This window comes from Bufo gargarizans, chromosome 3 (genome assembly GCF_014858855.1).
Source record: "Bufo gargarizans isolate SCDJY-AF-19 chromosome 3, ASM1485885v1, whole genome shotgun sequence".
Classification (NCBI taxonomy): domain Eukaryota; kingdom Metazoa; phylum Chordata; class Amphibia; order Anura; family Bufonidae; genus Bufo; species Bufo gargarizans.
Window position 1 is genome coordinate 380,738,234 of NC_058082.1, and position 13,368 is coordinate 380,751,601.

At 41.2% G+C, this 13,368-nt stretch overlaps 1 protein-coding gene across 1 annotated transcript in view; it reads right to left on the bottom strand.

The window, feature by feature from the left end:
• The window catches only part of TULP1 (TUB like protein 1), a 460,336-nt gene extending 447,660 nt beyond the window's left edge, over window positions 1–12,676 (bottom strand). Inside the window, exons 1-3 of the mRNA XM_044285681.1 lie at window positions 12,661–12,676; window positions 11,659–11,784; window positions 10,289–10,377 (exon numbers count right to left, since the gene is read on the bottom strand). Of these exons, the coding sequence (XP_044141616.1) occupies window positions 10,289–10,377; window positions 11,659–11,784; window positions 12,661–12,676 (231 nt within the window). The remainder of the gene's footprint in view (window positions 1–10,288; window positions 10,378–11,658; window positions 11,785–12,660) is intronic.
• Between the last annotated feature and the right edge of the window lie 692 nt (window positions 12,677–13,368).

Sequence of the window (13,368 nt, forward strand, 5' to 3'; positions counted from 1 at the left end):
ATTATGTGACACCCACGGCTGCCGGATGTCTGACAATAAAATTCTGCACTGATTCATATGAGCAAGGGGATTCGCTGCAAACCATTTTGCACCTCATCCCCAATACTCTCTGGGCCAGAGGACCCCAGGATATTGGATACCTCAATGTCCCACCAGTCACTGTGACCCTGAAGGACCCCAAAGTCCTACCATACAAAGAGACTGGACCCAGTAGCCAGAGAAGCCCCTTCCTGTGTCAGAGCTGTACATGCAGCCAGTGCCCTGCTGGCCACCACTTCTGATATGGTACTAGGTCATCCCCTCACTATTCTGGCTCCCCATGACATTTCTGCCATCCTCCAGCAGACTCAACCTAAACACCTCACTGCACAGCGCCACCTCCGGCTTCAGTGTAGTTTGCTTCTGCCAGATAATGTCACCATTCAGAGGTGCCACATCCTCAATCCTGCTGCACTCCTTCCTCTTCCAAGGGGGGAGTATAATGGAGATTCTGAAGATTTTATTGATCTACATGCTGAAGAGGATCTTCAGGAAGAAGAACTATGGGCCTCAACCGACTCTCTTTACAAGGAACAAGAACATGATTGCATCACAATGATGGAAGCTGAAGTAGGGACACCACCATCAGTCCAAGACACTCCTCTGACAAACCCTCATTAGATTCTCTTTGTGAACGGCTCAAGGTACGCCGATGACAAGGGGAAGTTCCATACAGGCATGGCAGTCACAAGTGAGCATGAAGTGCTGTGTGCAAGACAATTGCGCCCAGACCAGTCAGCACAAGAAGCTGAACTCATTGCCCTCACTGAAGCCTGCCTCATGGCAAAAGACTCTACCGCCAATATCTACACAGATTCTAGATATGCCTTTGGAGTGGTTCATGACTTTGGACTAATATGGAAGGCCCGGGATTACATTACAGCTGCAGGAACCCCGATTAAGAATGCTGCAGCAGTAGCAGCCCTAATGGCAGCAGTACTCCTGCCCAACCAAGTGGCAGTGATCAAAGTAAAGGCCCATACTCGAGCTGACACCCCTGAGGCCAGAGGAAACGCCCTAGCTGACCAAGCGGCCAAGGAAGCAGCAGTGAAAGAGGAAAGAGTCGAGTCAGACCAGATTATGATAACACAGGAAGACCTGGAACAAGAAGAAATCACATGGGACCTCCTGAAACAAATACAGAAACAGGCCACAAGAAAAATTGGATTGGCTAAAAGAGTCAGCCCAAGAAGAGAAAGAATCTGGACTGTGGACCCAAGGAAAGAGAGTATCTCTGCCCAAAGCTCTCTATCCTCTGATAGTTTCAATAGCTCATGGGCCCACCCACCAATCTAAGACCATCATGAAAGAACTAATAGACAAAATATGGGTGGCCCCAGACCTGAGCCTACACCAACCAAATGTCTCCCCAAAGCCCAGTACCCGTTACAACGGTCAAATTGACCACATCCAGATGCCAATGTGCCAAGGGTTTCAATATGTGCTAGTAGTGGTAGACTTGTTCTCTGGGTGGCCAGAAGCCTACCCCGTCCAAAATCAGACAGCCACAACAACTGCTAAGAATTTAATGCAGGAAACTGTTTGTAGGTTCGGAGTACCTGAGGTCATTGAGAGTGATCAGGGCCCAGCATTCACTGCTAGATTAACCCAAGAAGTCTGGAAGATTGTGGGGTCACACTTGGTCTATCACATGCCCTACAGACCCCAAAGCAGCGACAAAGTCAAACGACTGAATGGGGTACTGAAGTCCAAGATGCTGAAAATGACTAGGGAGACAGGGCTCAGTTGGGTACAATGCCTGCCAATAGCACTATTTTCAGTTAGACACACCCATAGGCCTTCACACCAAATTTTGTTTAGGACACGGCCTAGGATGGGACAGTACTTCCCACAGCAATTGCAAATGCATTATGAATCTGTTGCTAAATATGTGATTGCCCTGAGTAAACAATTGTCTAACATACGTGCACAAGTTTTCTCTTCCATTCCAGATCCTGACTCCCTAGAGGGAATACACACTCTCAAACCTGGAGAGTGGGTGGTGGTCAAGAAACACATCAGAAACACCCTCGAACCACGATACAAGGGGCCTTACCAGATGTTGCTGACTACCCCGACCTCTGTAAAACTCGAAGGGAGGCTTACCTGGATCCACGCCTCACATTGTAAAAAAGAGTAAAGGCTGTCCCGACGACCCTGGCACAATAAGCCATGAGGGTCCACCTACTTATGACTTTGACTGTAGGCATATCAGCAGTGTTCACGCCACTGGGTGATGAATAGGACAATTCACTGACACGGCACCATCAAATTCTAGTCCAGGGGTTGAGACACTCAGAGATTGTTGGATCTGTACCCACAGTCCCGTGAGTTCAACCAGTATGCCTTATTTTGCGATACCCTTGGACCTTTCTGAACTGATTGACCTGTCTAATTCTACCATCTTTCTCACTAGCATACACCAAGTTAAATCCAGTACAAACAAGGACAGGGAAGTAGCCTTACCTGTTGCAGGGTGGGCAGATGCCCCATGGCTCATGGTAAACAGATCAGGACCCTCGGTAGATTATAGCTCTACTCCTTGGCAAGAGGGACACTGGGCTAATGTCACATCCAAGTACAAACCAAAGGTATGACATTTAGTCCACACATACACTCAGGTTGCGATGCAGAAACAGACAGCCACGTGCAGTGTATTGGTGTAGATGCAGTGAACGGAAAAGACCTACCCTGGAACAACCGTACTGTACAGGATCTCATGACAGGCATATTAGCTAAAGACACTGAAGGTCATTTAAAAGTATATGAGTTGGCGAAAGGGATAAAATTAGCCAAACTAATTACCCGATTATTCAATAGCACAACAGTGGCAGTTCCAGAAGACATATACTTAGTTTGTGGACACAAAGCGTACAAATGGTTATCCCGGAATGTCACAGGACTGTGCACCATCGCCAGGCTTACTCCTGCCACCTTTATAGTACCACACTCTCAAATTGACATAAATGCAGTACCTAAACACACCTTGTATAGTAGGGCCAAAGATAACACACCCAGACCAAATGGCAAGCCACATGTAGTAGAGATGAGCATTTCCAACAAAATTGTTAGTTCCATCTTCATATATCCCATGATAGCGCAGATGTGGGATCATCTGGTAGTAGCAACAGACTACCTGGATGACCAAATATGAGAAGTGATGAGACTTATGAATACCTCGAACATTGTGCAAACCAGTTAATCATTGTCACCAATCAACACACATTAGTTCTAGATTATGTTACAGCTAAAGATGGAGGTATGTGCCAGGTTGTGGGACCCTCTTGTTGCCATTACATAGACCCGCAGGGTAATTTGCAAGTTAAGGTGGGTATAGAGAAAATGGCGGATTTAAGGGATAAATGGCTGGACTCACATAAAGCTGGTAAAGATACATGGTGGTCTGATACCTTCTCTTCCCTTAACCCCGATAACTGGTTCAAAGGTATTGGGGGTTGGCTCATGGGAATTGTCCAGGTAATATTGCAGGTAGCCCTAATAATATTGGTGATATACAGGGAGTGCAGAATTATTAGGCAAATGAGTATTTTAACCACATCATCCTATTTATGCATGTTGTATTACTCAAAGCTGTATAGGCTCGAAAGCCTACTACCAATTAAGCATATTAGGTGATGTGCATCTCTGTAATGAGAAGGAGTGTGGTCTAATGACATCAACACCCTATATCAGGTGTGCATAATTATTAGGCAACTTCCTTTCCTTTGGCAAAATGGGTCAAAAGAAGGATTTGACAGGCTCAGAAAAGTCAAAAATAGTGAGATATCTTGCAGAGGGATGCAGCACTCTTAAAATTGCAAAGCTTCTGAAGCGTGATCATCGAACAATCAAGCGTTTCATTCAAAATAGTCAACAGGGTCGCAAGAAGCGAGTGGAAAAACCAAGGCGCAAAATAACTGCCCATGAACTGAGAAAAGTCAAGCGTGCAGCTGCCAAGATGCCACTTGCCACCAGTTTGGCCATATTTCAGAGCTGCAACATCACTGGAGTGCCCGAAAGCACAAGGTGTGCAATACTCAGAGACATGGCCAAGGTAAGAAAGGCTGAAAGACGACCACCACTGAACAAGACACACAAGCTGAAACGTCAAGACTGGGCCAAGAAATATCTCAAGACTGATTTTTCTAAGGTTTTATGGACTGATGAAATGAGAGTGAGTCTTGATGGGCCAGATGGATGGGCCCGTGGCTGGATTGGTAAAGGGCAGAGAGCTCCAGTCCGACTCAGACGCCAGCAAGGTGGAGGTGGAGTGCTGGTTTGGGCTGGTATCATCAAAGATGAGCTTGTGGGGCCTTTTCGGGTTGAGGATGGAGTCAAGCTCTACTCCCAGTCCTACTGCCAGTTTCTGGAAGACACCTTCTTCAAGCAGTGGTACAGGAAGAAGTCTGCATCCTTCAAGAAAAACATGATTTTCATGCAGGACAATGCTCCATCACACGCGTCCAAGTACTCCACAGCGTGGCTGGAAAGAAAGGGTATAAAAGAAGAAAATCTAATGACATGGCCTCCTTGTTCACCTGATCTGAACCCCATTGAGAACCTGTGGTCCATCATCAAATGTGAGATTTATAAGGAGGGAAAACAGTACACCTCTCTGAACAGTGTCTGGGAGACTGTGGTTGCTGCTGCACACAATGTTGATGGTGAACAGATCAAAACACTGACAGAATTCATGGATGGCAGGCTTTTGAGTGTCCTTGCAAAGAAAGGTGGCTATATTGGTCACTGATTTGTTTTTGTTTTGTTTTTGAATGTCAGAAATGTATATTTGTGAATGTTGAGATGTTATATTGGTTTCACTGGTAAAAATAAATAATTGAAATGGGTATATATTTGTTTTTTGTTAAGTTGCCTAATAATTATGCACAGTAATAGTCACCTGCACACACAAATATCCCCCTAAAATAGCTAAAACTAAAAACAAACTAAAAACTACTTGCAAAAATATCCAGCTTGGATATTAATGAGTTTTTTTGGGTTCATTGAGAACATGGTTGTTGTTCAATAATAAAATTAATCCTCAAAAATACAACTTGCCTAATAATTCTGCACTCCCTGTATGTAGTGATTAAGCTCGTTCTTATTTGTGTGACCCGCTTTTCAAAAAGAATGAAGAAAACTGATGAACGACCTATAATGCTCCTCTACGATGAGGAAGAACAGAAGGAAACATCGTTCAACACAGCTCCCCCTCATCACAATGATGCCTGGCTGAGATAGGGTGAGATGAATCCCAGGGTATTGCCACAAGTCCGAGCAACCGGGAGCCTACCTATAAGGGGTAGGTTGTCGCCACTGCGGGTGAAAAGGATACGAATGGTCTGCCCAGGGGATTCGCTAGGCGAAGGGAAAGTCTACAATCAAGTTTCCAAGGGGGGACTGTTATGGACTATTGATACAAAATGGATACTTGCTTGTTGAGGACTATGTTTAGCTAAGATGGCGGCCAGGCATTCAGCCAACACCTATAAACTAGAATCTTACTTTGTGTTTTATCATGTGTTTCTTTGTGGTTTCCGTTCAGCTCAAGCAAGCAGTTACAAAGAAAGAAGAAGTAACGGTTTCACCCACGAGCAAGGGGGGAGGGGGGAGGAATTTCCTCTGGCCGTCAAGGTTACAGAAAAGTATAGAGTTCATAGCCAATAGAAAAGATATACTTTATCTTACACCCCCCTCCCACTCCTTCCTGTCGTAAAACCTATGTATTGTCTGCTGTTTCAGAAATAAACCAGAGATACTGTTTTAACTCCATGTAGCGGGTTGTCTCAGTTTGATCTCTCCGTGCACGTATATTAATTAATTTGGAGCAGTACATCAACCGAACTGGCAGCTTGGCCAGAACCAGAACAACAGCACAGTACGCACCCTCACATATCCCTTAAGTTCATGGAGATATATGAGATGACTGTATGTTAGTTCGGGATCAAAGATGCTGGATCATCGATCATATTGCGCCACCCAGAAGAGGTGGTGACCGTTTAGCAATTTAAAAAAAAAGAGAACTTCAATGGATATATGCTCTGGATAGCTTACATCCTAGAGGGCTTAATGTGGAATTTAGGTGAGAGACCATTGATTTGGGGTTGATCCTGATTTTCCTTGTATTGGCGGTCTTCCTGTCTCAATTATGTATGATAGTGCCAAGGAACGGTGAAAGTACAATTTGTAATTCACATGAAACATACCATCGAATGTGTAATTAATTTGTAAATTTATCTTTGCCTTTTAGAAATTTTAACCCTCACGTGATCGGATGAGGATCCCTGAACCACACCTCTTTGAAAGTGGTGACGCCCAGCAATAACATCAGTGTTCTTTCGTTGCGCAATTCCAGATATGTAAGTTTTGTGTAGTGCTTTCCTTAGAAATTTGAGGGAGAATCCCCCCTATGGCTGCGTTATTGCCGGCAATTAGGTTGACAATGCCAGCGGGGTTCATTGATGTGTCCCCTTCTGACATATGCGACCTAGTGGGTTGGGGTCCATCTCGGCAGAGTTGGAGCTCTCCCCATATGCTGGACAATGTAGGAGTTACCTACCGCGGCCTGATATATCGTTGAGGAGGCATTCTGCACAATCAATATATCCATAATAAATACTAATGGAACCAGTAGGGCAGCTTTGCCTTCAAGTAAAATAGCGGTTTCAGTACAACTGTGAAGAGCGCATGCGTCACATGAAAGCGCTATGACACACATGATGACGCTCGTCCGGATATGCGCAATGAAATGTTGGAGACTCTCAATGGAGCGCGATGGTCTCAGCTGGCGCCATGACTTTTAGAGGTGCGATCTCTGTGATCTTCATCCGCTACACTAAGTTACTTTTATTATAATCTTACTAAAGATGTCATATATATGTATTTGAAGTCTTGTATACCATATGGTTATTTGATCTACAAACAGGTATATAGTTCTTGTATTGTGGATCTCATGGCACATGTCACTTTATGCACATGCACTTTGTTTATTTTTAGCACATGCATCAGATGTATTTAATTTAACTATGATTGTAACCACACTGTGATTGGTTGATCACTTAGGATATGTCTTTATATGCCCTCATTTTCACTGTTTATATGCTTGAGGAAGGCTCTTGTGAGCCGAAACGTTGCAAGTTTGCCTTAAAATGGGTGAATAAAAAGTTTTGGGATTTCACTACAATTCAGGAGTGCAGTCCCACTTTTTCGCTTATATATATATATATATATATATATATATATTCAATAAATTATCTACCTGAATATGAAAACAAGAATTTCTGAGAAAATTTAGTTTACTACTTTACAGTGTAATCCCCCTTGACTTTAACACAGTTATTCCACTTCACCTTCAGAATACAGAATAGAAAGATAATTCTTGCTGCTGCAGGAACCCTGTTATTGCCTCCTTGACAGCATCATCATTGGGAAATACTTTCCCACGTAGAAATTTGTTCAGAGAAAGTAATCACTGGGAGCCAGGTCTGGACCGTAGGATAATTGTTAAGCTCCATGAAGTCGCATTCCCTGACAGTGATAAGCGGCAGGGGCAATATTCGAATTTGCGCTATTTTACGAATGTCTGTCATATATTCGCAAATTCGTGATCTCCAGTCATTATTTTCTTGATTGCGAAAATCGGCAATTGGAAAATTTGCAATAAAAATTAGCGATATGAAAATTTGCGATCAACACTACTCCTAAAGTCAAAGATATTGCAGCTTTCTCATTGGCCCACAAGCAATAAGCAGTGAGGGATCATGGGTACTGATGATTATATATTTTTTTGAATATTCGCAATTACGAAGATATAGCACTATATTTTAGATATTAGCGAATTCTCAAAATGCCAATATTCCCTGATAGCAGTTTGTGATTCGCAAGATTTATGAGCTGGTGCATGGTCATGAAGCAGCAACACACCTGCCGATAACTTCCCACAGTGTTTCTCTTCGGTTGCCACACAAAATACCTTCATTGTTGAAGCATAGGTGTCTCCTGTAATTGTTGTCTTGTGTCAGGAATTCTAGCAATAAACCGTCTTCTATATCCCAAAAACTGTTGCCATGATCTCTCCAGCTGACTTCAAATCCCTCACTTTCTTTGTAGACTCGCACTGTACTGCACTTGCCATCCTGTCACTTCCAAAGCTTTTTTCAGACTGAACTGCTACTGTGTGGGTTGTACAGAATGTTCAGACATTTGTCAACCTGCACAGACTAGCTGAGCTCTAACTTCATCAGTGCTATCAGCCTTCTCATTTGTACAGTTATTTGACAGCCATTTACTACTTGCAGAAGATTTTGTCACATCCTCTTAGGCTATGGTCACATGGCACGATTGTGTTGTAGTCACAATAACAATAGTTTAACAGCAGCCAGCATGGTACGTACTTTAATGCAGCCCGGAGGCACAACCGTGACACGTCGTCGCTGTAGGGTCGTCCCTTACTGATGACCCTCACAGCTCGATGGCTTGAAGTAGAAATTGTGAGATGGCAAGAGCAGCTGAGAAATCTTGCTACAATTAAAAAAAATATTAAAATGGAAAATCTGCCAAAAAAGTGAAATCTTTAACTTTTATCTCCATTTTCCATAAAATCTTGTGGAAAACCTAAAGGCTTAACAAAGTTTTTAAAATCAGTTTTGAATACCTTGAGGGGTGTAGTTTCTAAAATGGGGTCACTTTTTTGGAGTTTCTACTCTAGGGATGTATCAGGGGGGCTTCAAATGGGACATGGTGTAAAAAAAACAGTCCTACAAAATCTGCCTTTCAAAAACCGTATGTCATTCCATTTCTTCTGCGCCCTGCCGTGTGCCCGTACAGCAGTTTACAACCACATATGGGGTGTTTCTGTAAACTACAGAATCAGGGCCATAAATATTGAGTTTTGTTTGGCTGTTAACCCTTGCTTTGGAACTGGAAAAAAATATTAAAATGGAAAATCTGCCAAAAAAGTGACATTTTGAAATTGTATCTCTATTTTCCATTAGATCTTGTGGAACACCTAAAGGGTTAACAAAGTTAGTAAAAGCAGTTTTGACTACCTTGAGGGGTGTAGTTTCTATAATGGGGTAATTTTTGGGTGGTTTGCATTGTGTAAGCCTCACAGAAGTTTTTGAATATTTAAAAAAAAAAATCAAGATTTGCTTCTAAAATTCTTAGCCTTGTAACATCCCCAAAAAATAAAATGTCATTCCCAAAATGATCCAAACATGAAGTAGACATATGGGGAATGTAAAGTAATAACTATTTTTGTAGGTATTACTATGTATTATAGAAGTAGAGAATTTGAAACTTGGAAGTTTGCAAATTTTTTAAAATTTTTGGTAAATTTGGTATTTTTTTATAAATAAAAATGATATTTTTTTTTTTTACTCCATTTTACCAGTGTCATGGAGTACAATATGTAACGAAAAAAACTATCTCAGAATGGCCTGGTCAGATTTGCAAAAAATGGCCTGGTCCTTAAGGTGAAAATGTGCCCAGTCCCTAAGGGGTTAAGTGTTTGTTATTCCTACTTATTACCAACTCTGATCCTCCACTGCCTGCCCTCACATCAGAATTGTTTTACAGATATGCACAAGCTCTGCCCGCCCTGTTTCTGACCTGTTTGACAACAGGTATTGTCTGCTCCTTTGGTGATTCACACTGGTGTCTCTGACCCCCATGGTTCAGCTGTCAACTACACCAGGACCATTCCAGTAGGTAGCAGCCTGTTGGTTTCCTGCAGCAACCAGTCCAATCAACCAAAGTCCATATCCCTTGATTGGCTGATGATCAAGCAATTATTAGTAACATTTTATTTGTTCTCAATAATTGCTAGTAACATCAATCTGTGTAAAAGGGCCTTTAAACGGTTGATTTACATATTAAAAACTGTTTCCTACAACACCATGAATAAAATCAAAGTTCCATGTTCATTAATCTAAACTTATTTTATTTTATGCACTTACACAGTATAGCACTACTCACAATCTAAGGTCCCTATCAGTATGTCTTTGGAGTTTGGGAGGAATCCGGAGGAAACCCACACAAACATGGGAAGAACATACAAATTCCATATAGAAGTTGTCCTTGGTCAGATTCAAACCTAGGACTCAAGCGCTGCAAGGCACCAGTGCTAACCACTGTGCCACTGTGCCACCGTGCTGCCATATGTGCCTAATACTTAAAATGCATATGAAACCCTGTTTATTTTCTTAATAAAATGATGGAACCATACATGCACCAATAATTTTCTTAATACCTTTTTGGATTTCTTTCCTTTCTTTCCCCTTTTATTTGAGTTCTTTATGGTTTCCTCATCTTCTTCTTCATCATTACATTTTGAAGACCCTGCTGCAAAATGTTGACATTACAAAATGACTGTGCTTCTAAATTCCAACTGCACAAAGGTTGTTTAACTTTCATCCATTTTTAATTCATAAAATGCCTCCTAACTAAAAGTTTGGCTGGTGTTATAAAGTTCTACATACAGAGTTTCACCTGACCCTCAGAAAATGCAGGAGGGAAAATTTGGATGAAAAATACACAGCAGCAAGTGAAAATGTATATTGTTGTTATTACATTAGGTTGTTTTGAAGTTGGGCTTCAATGACATAGACCAAAAGATCAAACTCAAAGTTTGTTTCTTAAGCTTCTACTGGTGGTGTGCAACCTTATAACTCACCAACATTTAAAGAGGATCTGCCAGGATGACCAACCCTAATAAACCAGGCATAATGGCTGATAGGGTTGATTATGTTGAGTAAAACAATATATTTATTTTCTCTATAGGTTTAATAGTTTCCCAGATATATTCTATGTAGTGTAAATTACCTATATGAAGCACCAAGGGGCTTGCCAAAGCTCTAGGAGTGCAATGCTCCTGTGCTCTCTGTATTCCCCCCTCACTTCTGATTGACAGGGCCAGATATCTTGTGTGTTCTGCACACTGTGCTATTTCCAGAGCCAACTTGACATTTACAAAATGCAAAATATCTGCTTCCTGAGGTTGGGAAGCGGCAGAATATCCATTTTGCAAATGTCCAGTCCGATCAGGAAGCAGTATTTGATTCACTGCGCAAGTGCAGAGTCACTTAGCCATGGCTCTGGCACGAGAACATAAGTTAACCATATAACAAAAAGAAATATATTGTTTCACTCAGCATAAATAACCCTACTAGGCATTATACCTAGATCAATACGATTATGCTGACAGATGCACTTTAAAGGAGTTGTCTCTTTTCTGATATTGCTGAGGGTAGACGGATCTAGCCAGACATTATCCCTGCAGACGTGGATAATGTCAGACAAATTCTTTAGCCGACTGCTCTGTCTTATAGAGGGGATTTCCAAGACAGGAATTCTTCATTCAATACCCAACCCCCCTATCCCCACACAATTATGTTCATATGTTTTGGGTACTGGTTTTTGTCATAGGGGAGCATAATATGTCCTTCAAATACACACAAAGATCAGACTATATTATATTTTCCCATATTTTTCCTGCAGTCTGTCTAACCCTATTCTATAGGAATTTAAAAGTTGGCATTATCACATCAGCAGTGTGGTAGGGATTGTACTAATCTATGGGCATACAATTTGGTGGTCATGGAGTAATCTTTAATTAAATACCTTTTTTTTTCTCTTTGGCGTCATTAGGTGTTTTGCCTTTAGACTGAAACATAGTAGATGCCTTTTTCTTTGTTGATTTTACGGGCTTTGAACTGGATTCAGATTCTTTACCACAATTTTTTGTCACTGTATAAGGCAAAAAAAATAATTAGAATTTAAAAATATGTAAATTAACATGTTTGTCATTATTTTATGCTAATTCTGCATTTATATACAGCTCATGCATATACTGTAATGTAAAGGGTATCTATTTTGCTTCTTTGACTCTTAAATAGCAAATAAAGCAACTTTGCTAATAGTCTACATTAAAACAAATATTTTTGCAGAGTTGCTTCTTTTATTATGGTATATGAATTTGTTTGAAAATTTTGGTTGCATAAGATTAAATCAAAACTTTTCAAATATTTTTTATTTTTTTTACAGATCAGTGGCAGTATTGGTTCATTCACTATGGCATTGTTTTATAGGCCTTTGAACAAGAACATCATTTTGCACTAACTGCTCGGAAATAACTATTATGTCACCATCCCATTTTGCTTCAGTCCAGACAAGTTTCTTAAAATGTTCATCAATTTCTTTTTTTTTTTTTTTTAGATTAGACATAAAACATGCTTTGTATTACATTAAAAGCCCCATTCCAGTGTCTATTGCTCTTCCAGGAAAAAGCAGATCCTTTTTTAACATCTCAAACATAGCAAAGGTCAGCTCAGCTTAAAGGGGTTTTATTTATTTTTTAAATGGGTTCCTGTGGCAATATAATCATATAAAATTAAATGAAAGGGGTTGTCCTATCGAGGAAATTTATTGCATATCACTATTTATGCCATAAATATAACTTATGTTGGGTAGGTGCAGGTTCCACCTCTGGGACCAGCTACTATCTCCAGAATAGGATCCCAAAGTGAAGGGCGAGGAAGCTATGCAAGCAAAGCTTCCTCAATTCTGGAGGTTCCAAACTTTTTGAAGTCTCAAAGTGGTGAATGGAGTGGTGGCCATGCTTACGTACCTTGCTGTCCATTCACTGTTATGGAGCTTCTGAAAATAGCCTAAAACACTAATTTCACTATTTTCAGAAGTCCCATAGCAATGAATGGATAGAATTCAGTTCTTGTTCGGTGTGCTCTCCATTCACTTCAGAGGGACCCTGTTCTGGAGATAGGCATGGGTCCTAGTAGTGGTGCCTCTGCACCTGTCCGAAATTTATGGCATATCCTTGCGATATGTCATAAATGCCCTAGATGAGACAACCCCTTAGCTTTGACATAAATAGTAACACACATGCGCACATGCGCCAGCCGGCAATGAGAAGTGAATAAATTAGCAGTGGGGCGGTGCTGGGCTCTAGGAGAAGGGGCGCGTCTGGGCTCCAACAGCCAGAGGGACAGCCCCTTGGGCTCCTTACTCAGGTAATTACTATATTAATAAAAGCAATTTTCTAGACAAAGGACAACACAGGGTAGTAATACTAGTATATTTTAATAGAAAACAAGCAGACTGATGTGATGATGTTTAAAGCACTGTCACTAAAATCCAGGTGACAGAATGCCTTTAAAGCAAAACTGTCATGCTGAACATAGTGTCTTATCTGCAGACAGCAGAATATAAAGGAGAAAGTGAGCAGCAGATTCAGTATACACTACGTGCAGAATTATTAGGCAAATTAGTATTTTGACCACATCATCCTCTTTATGCATGTTGTCTTACTCCAAG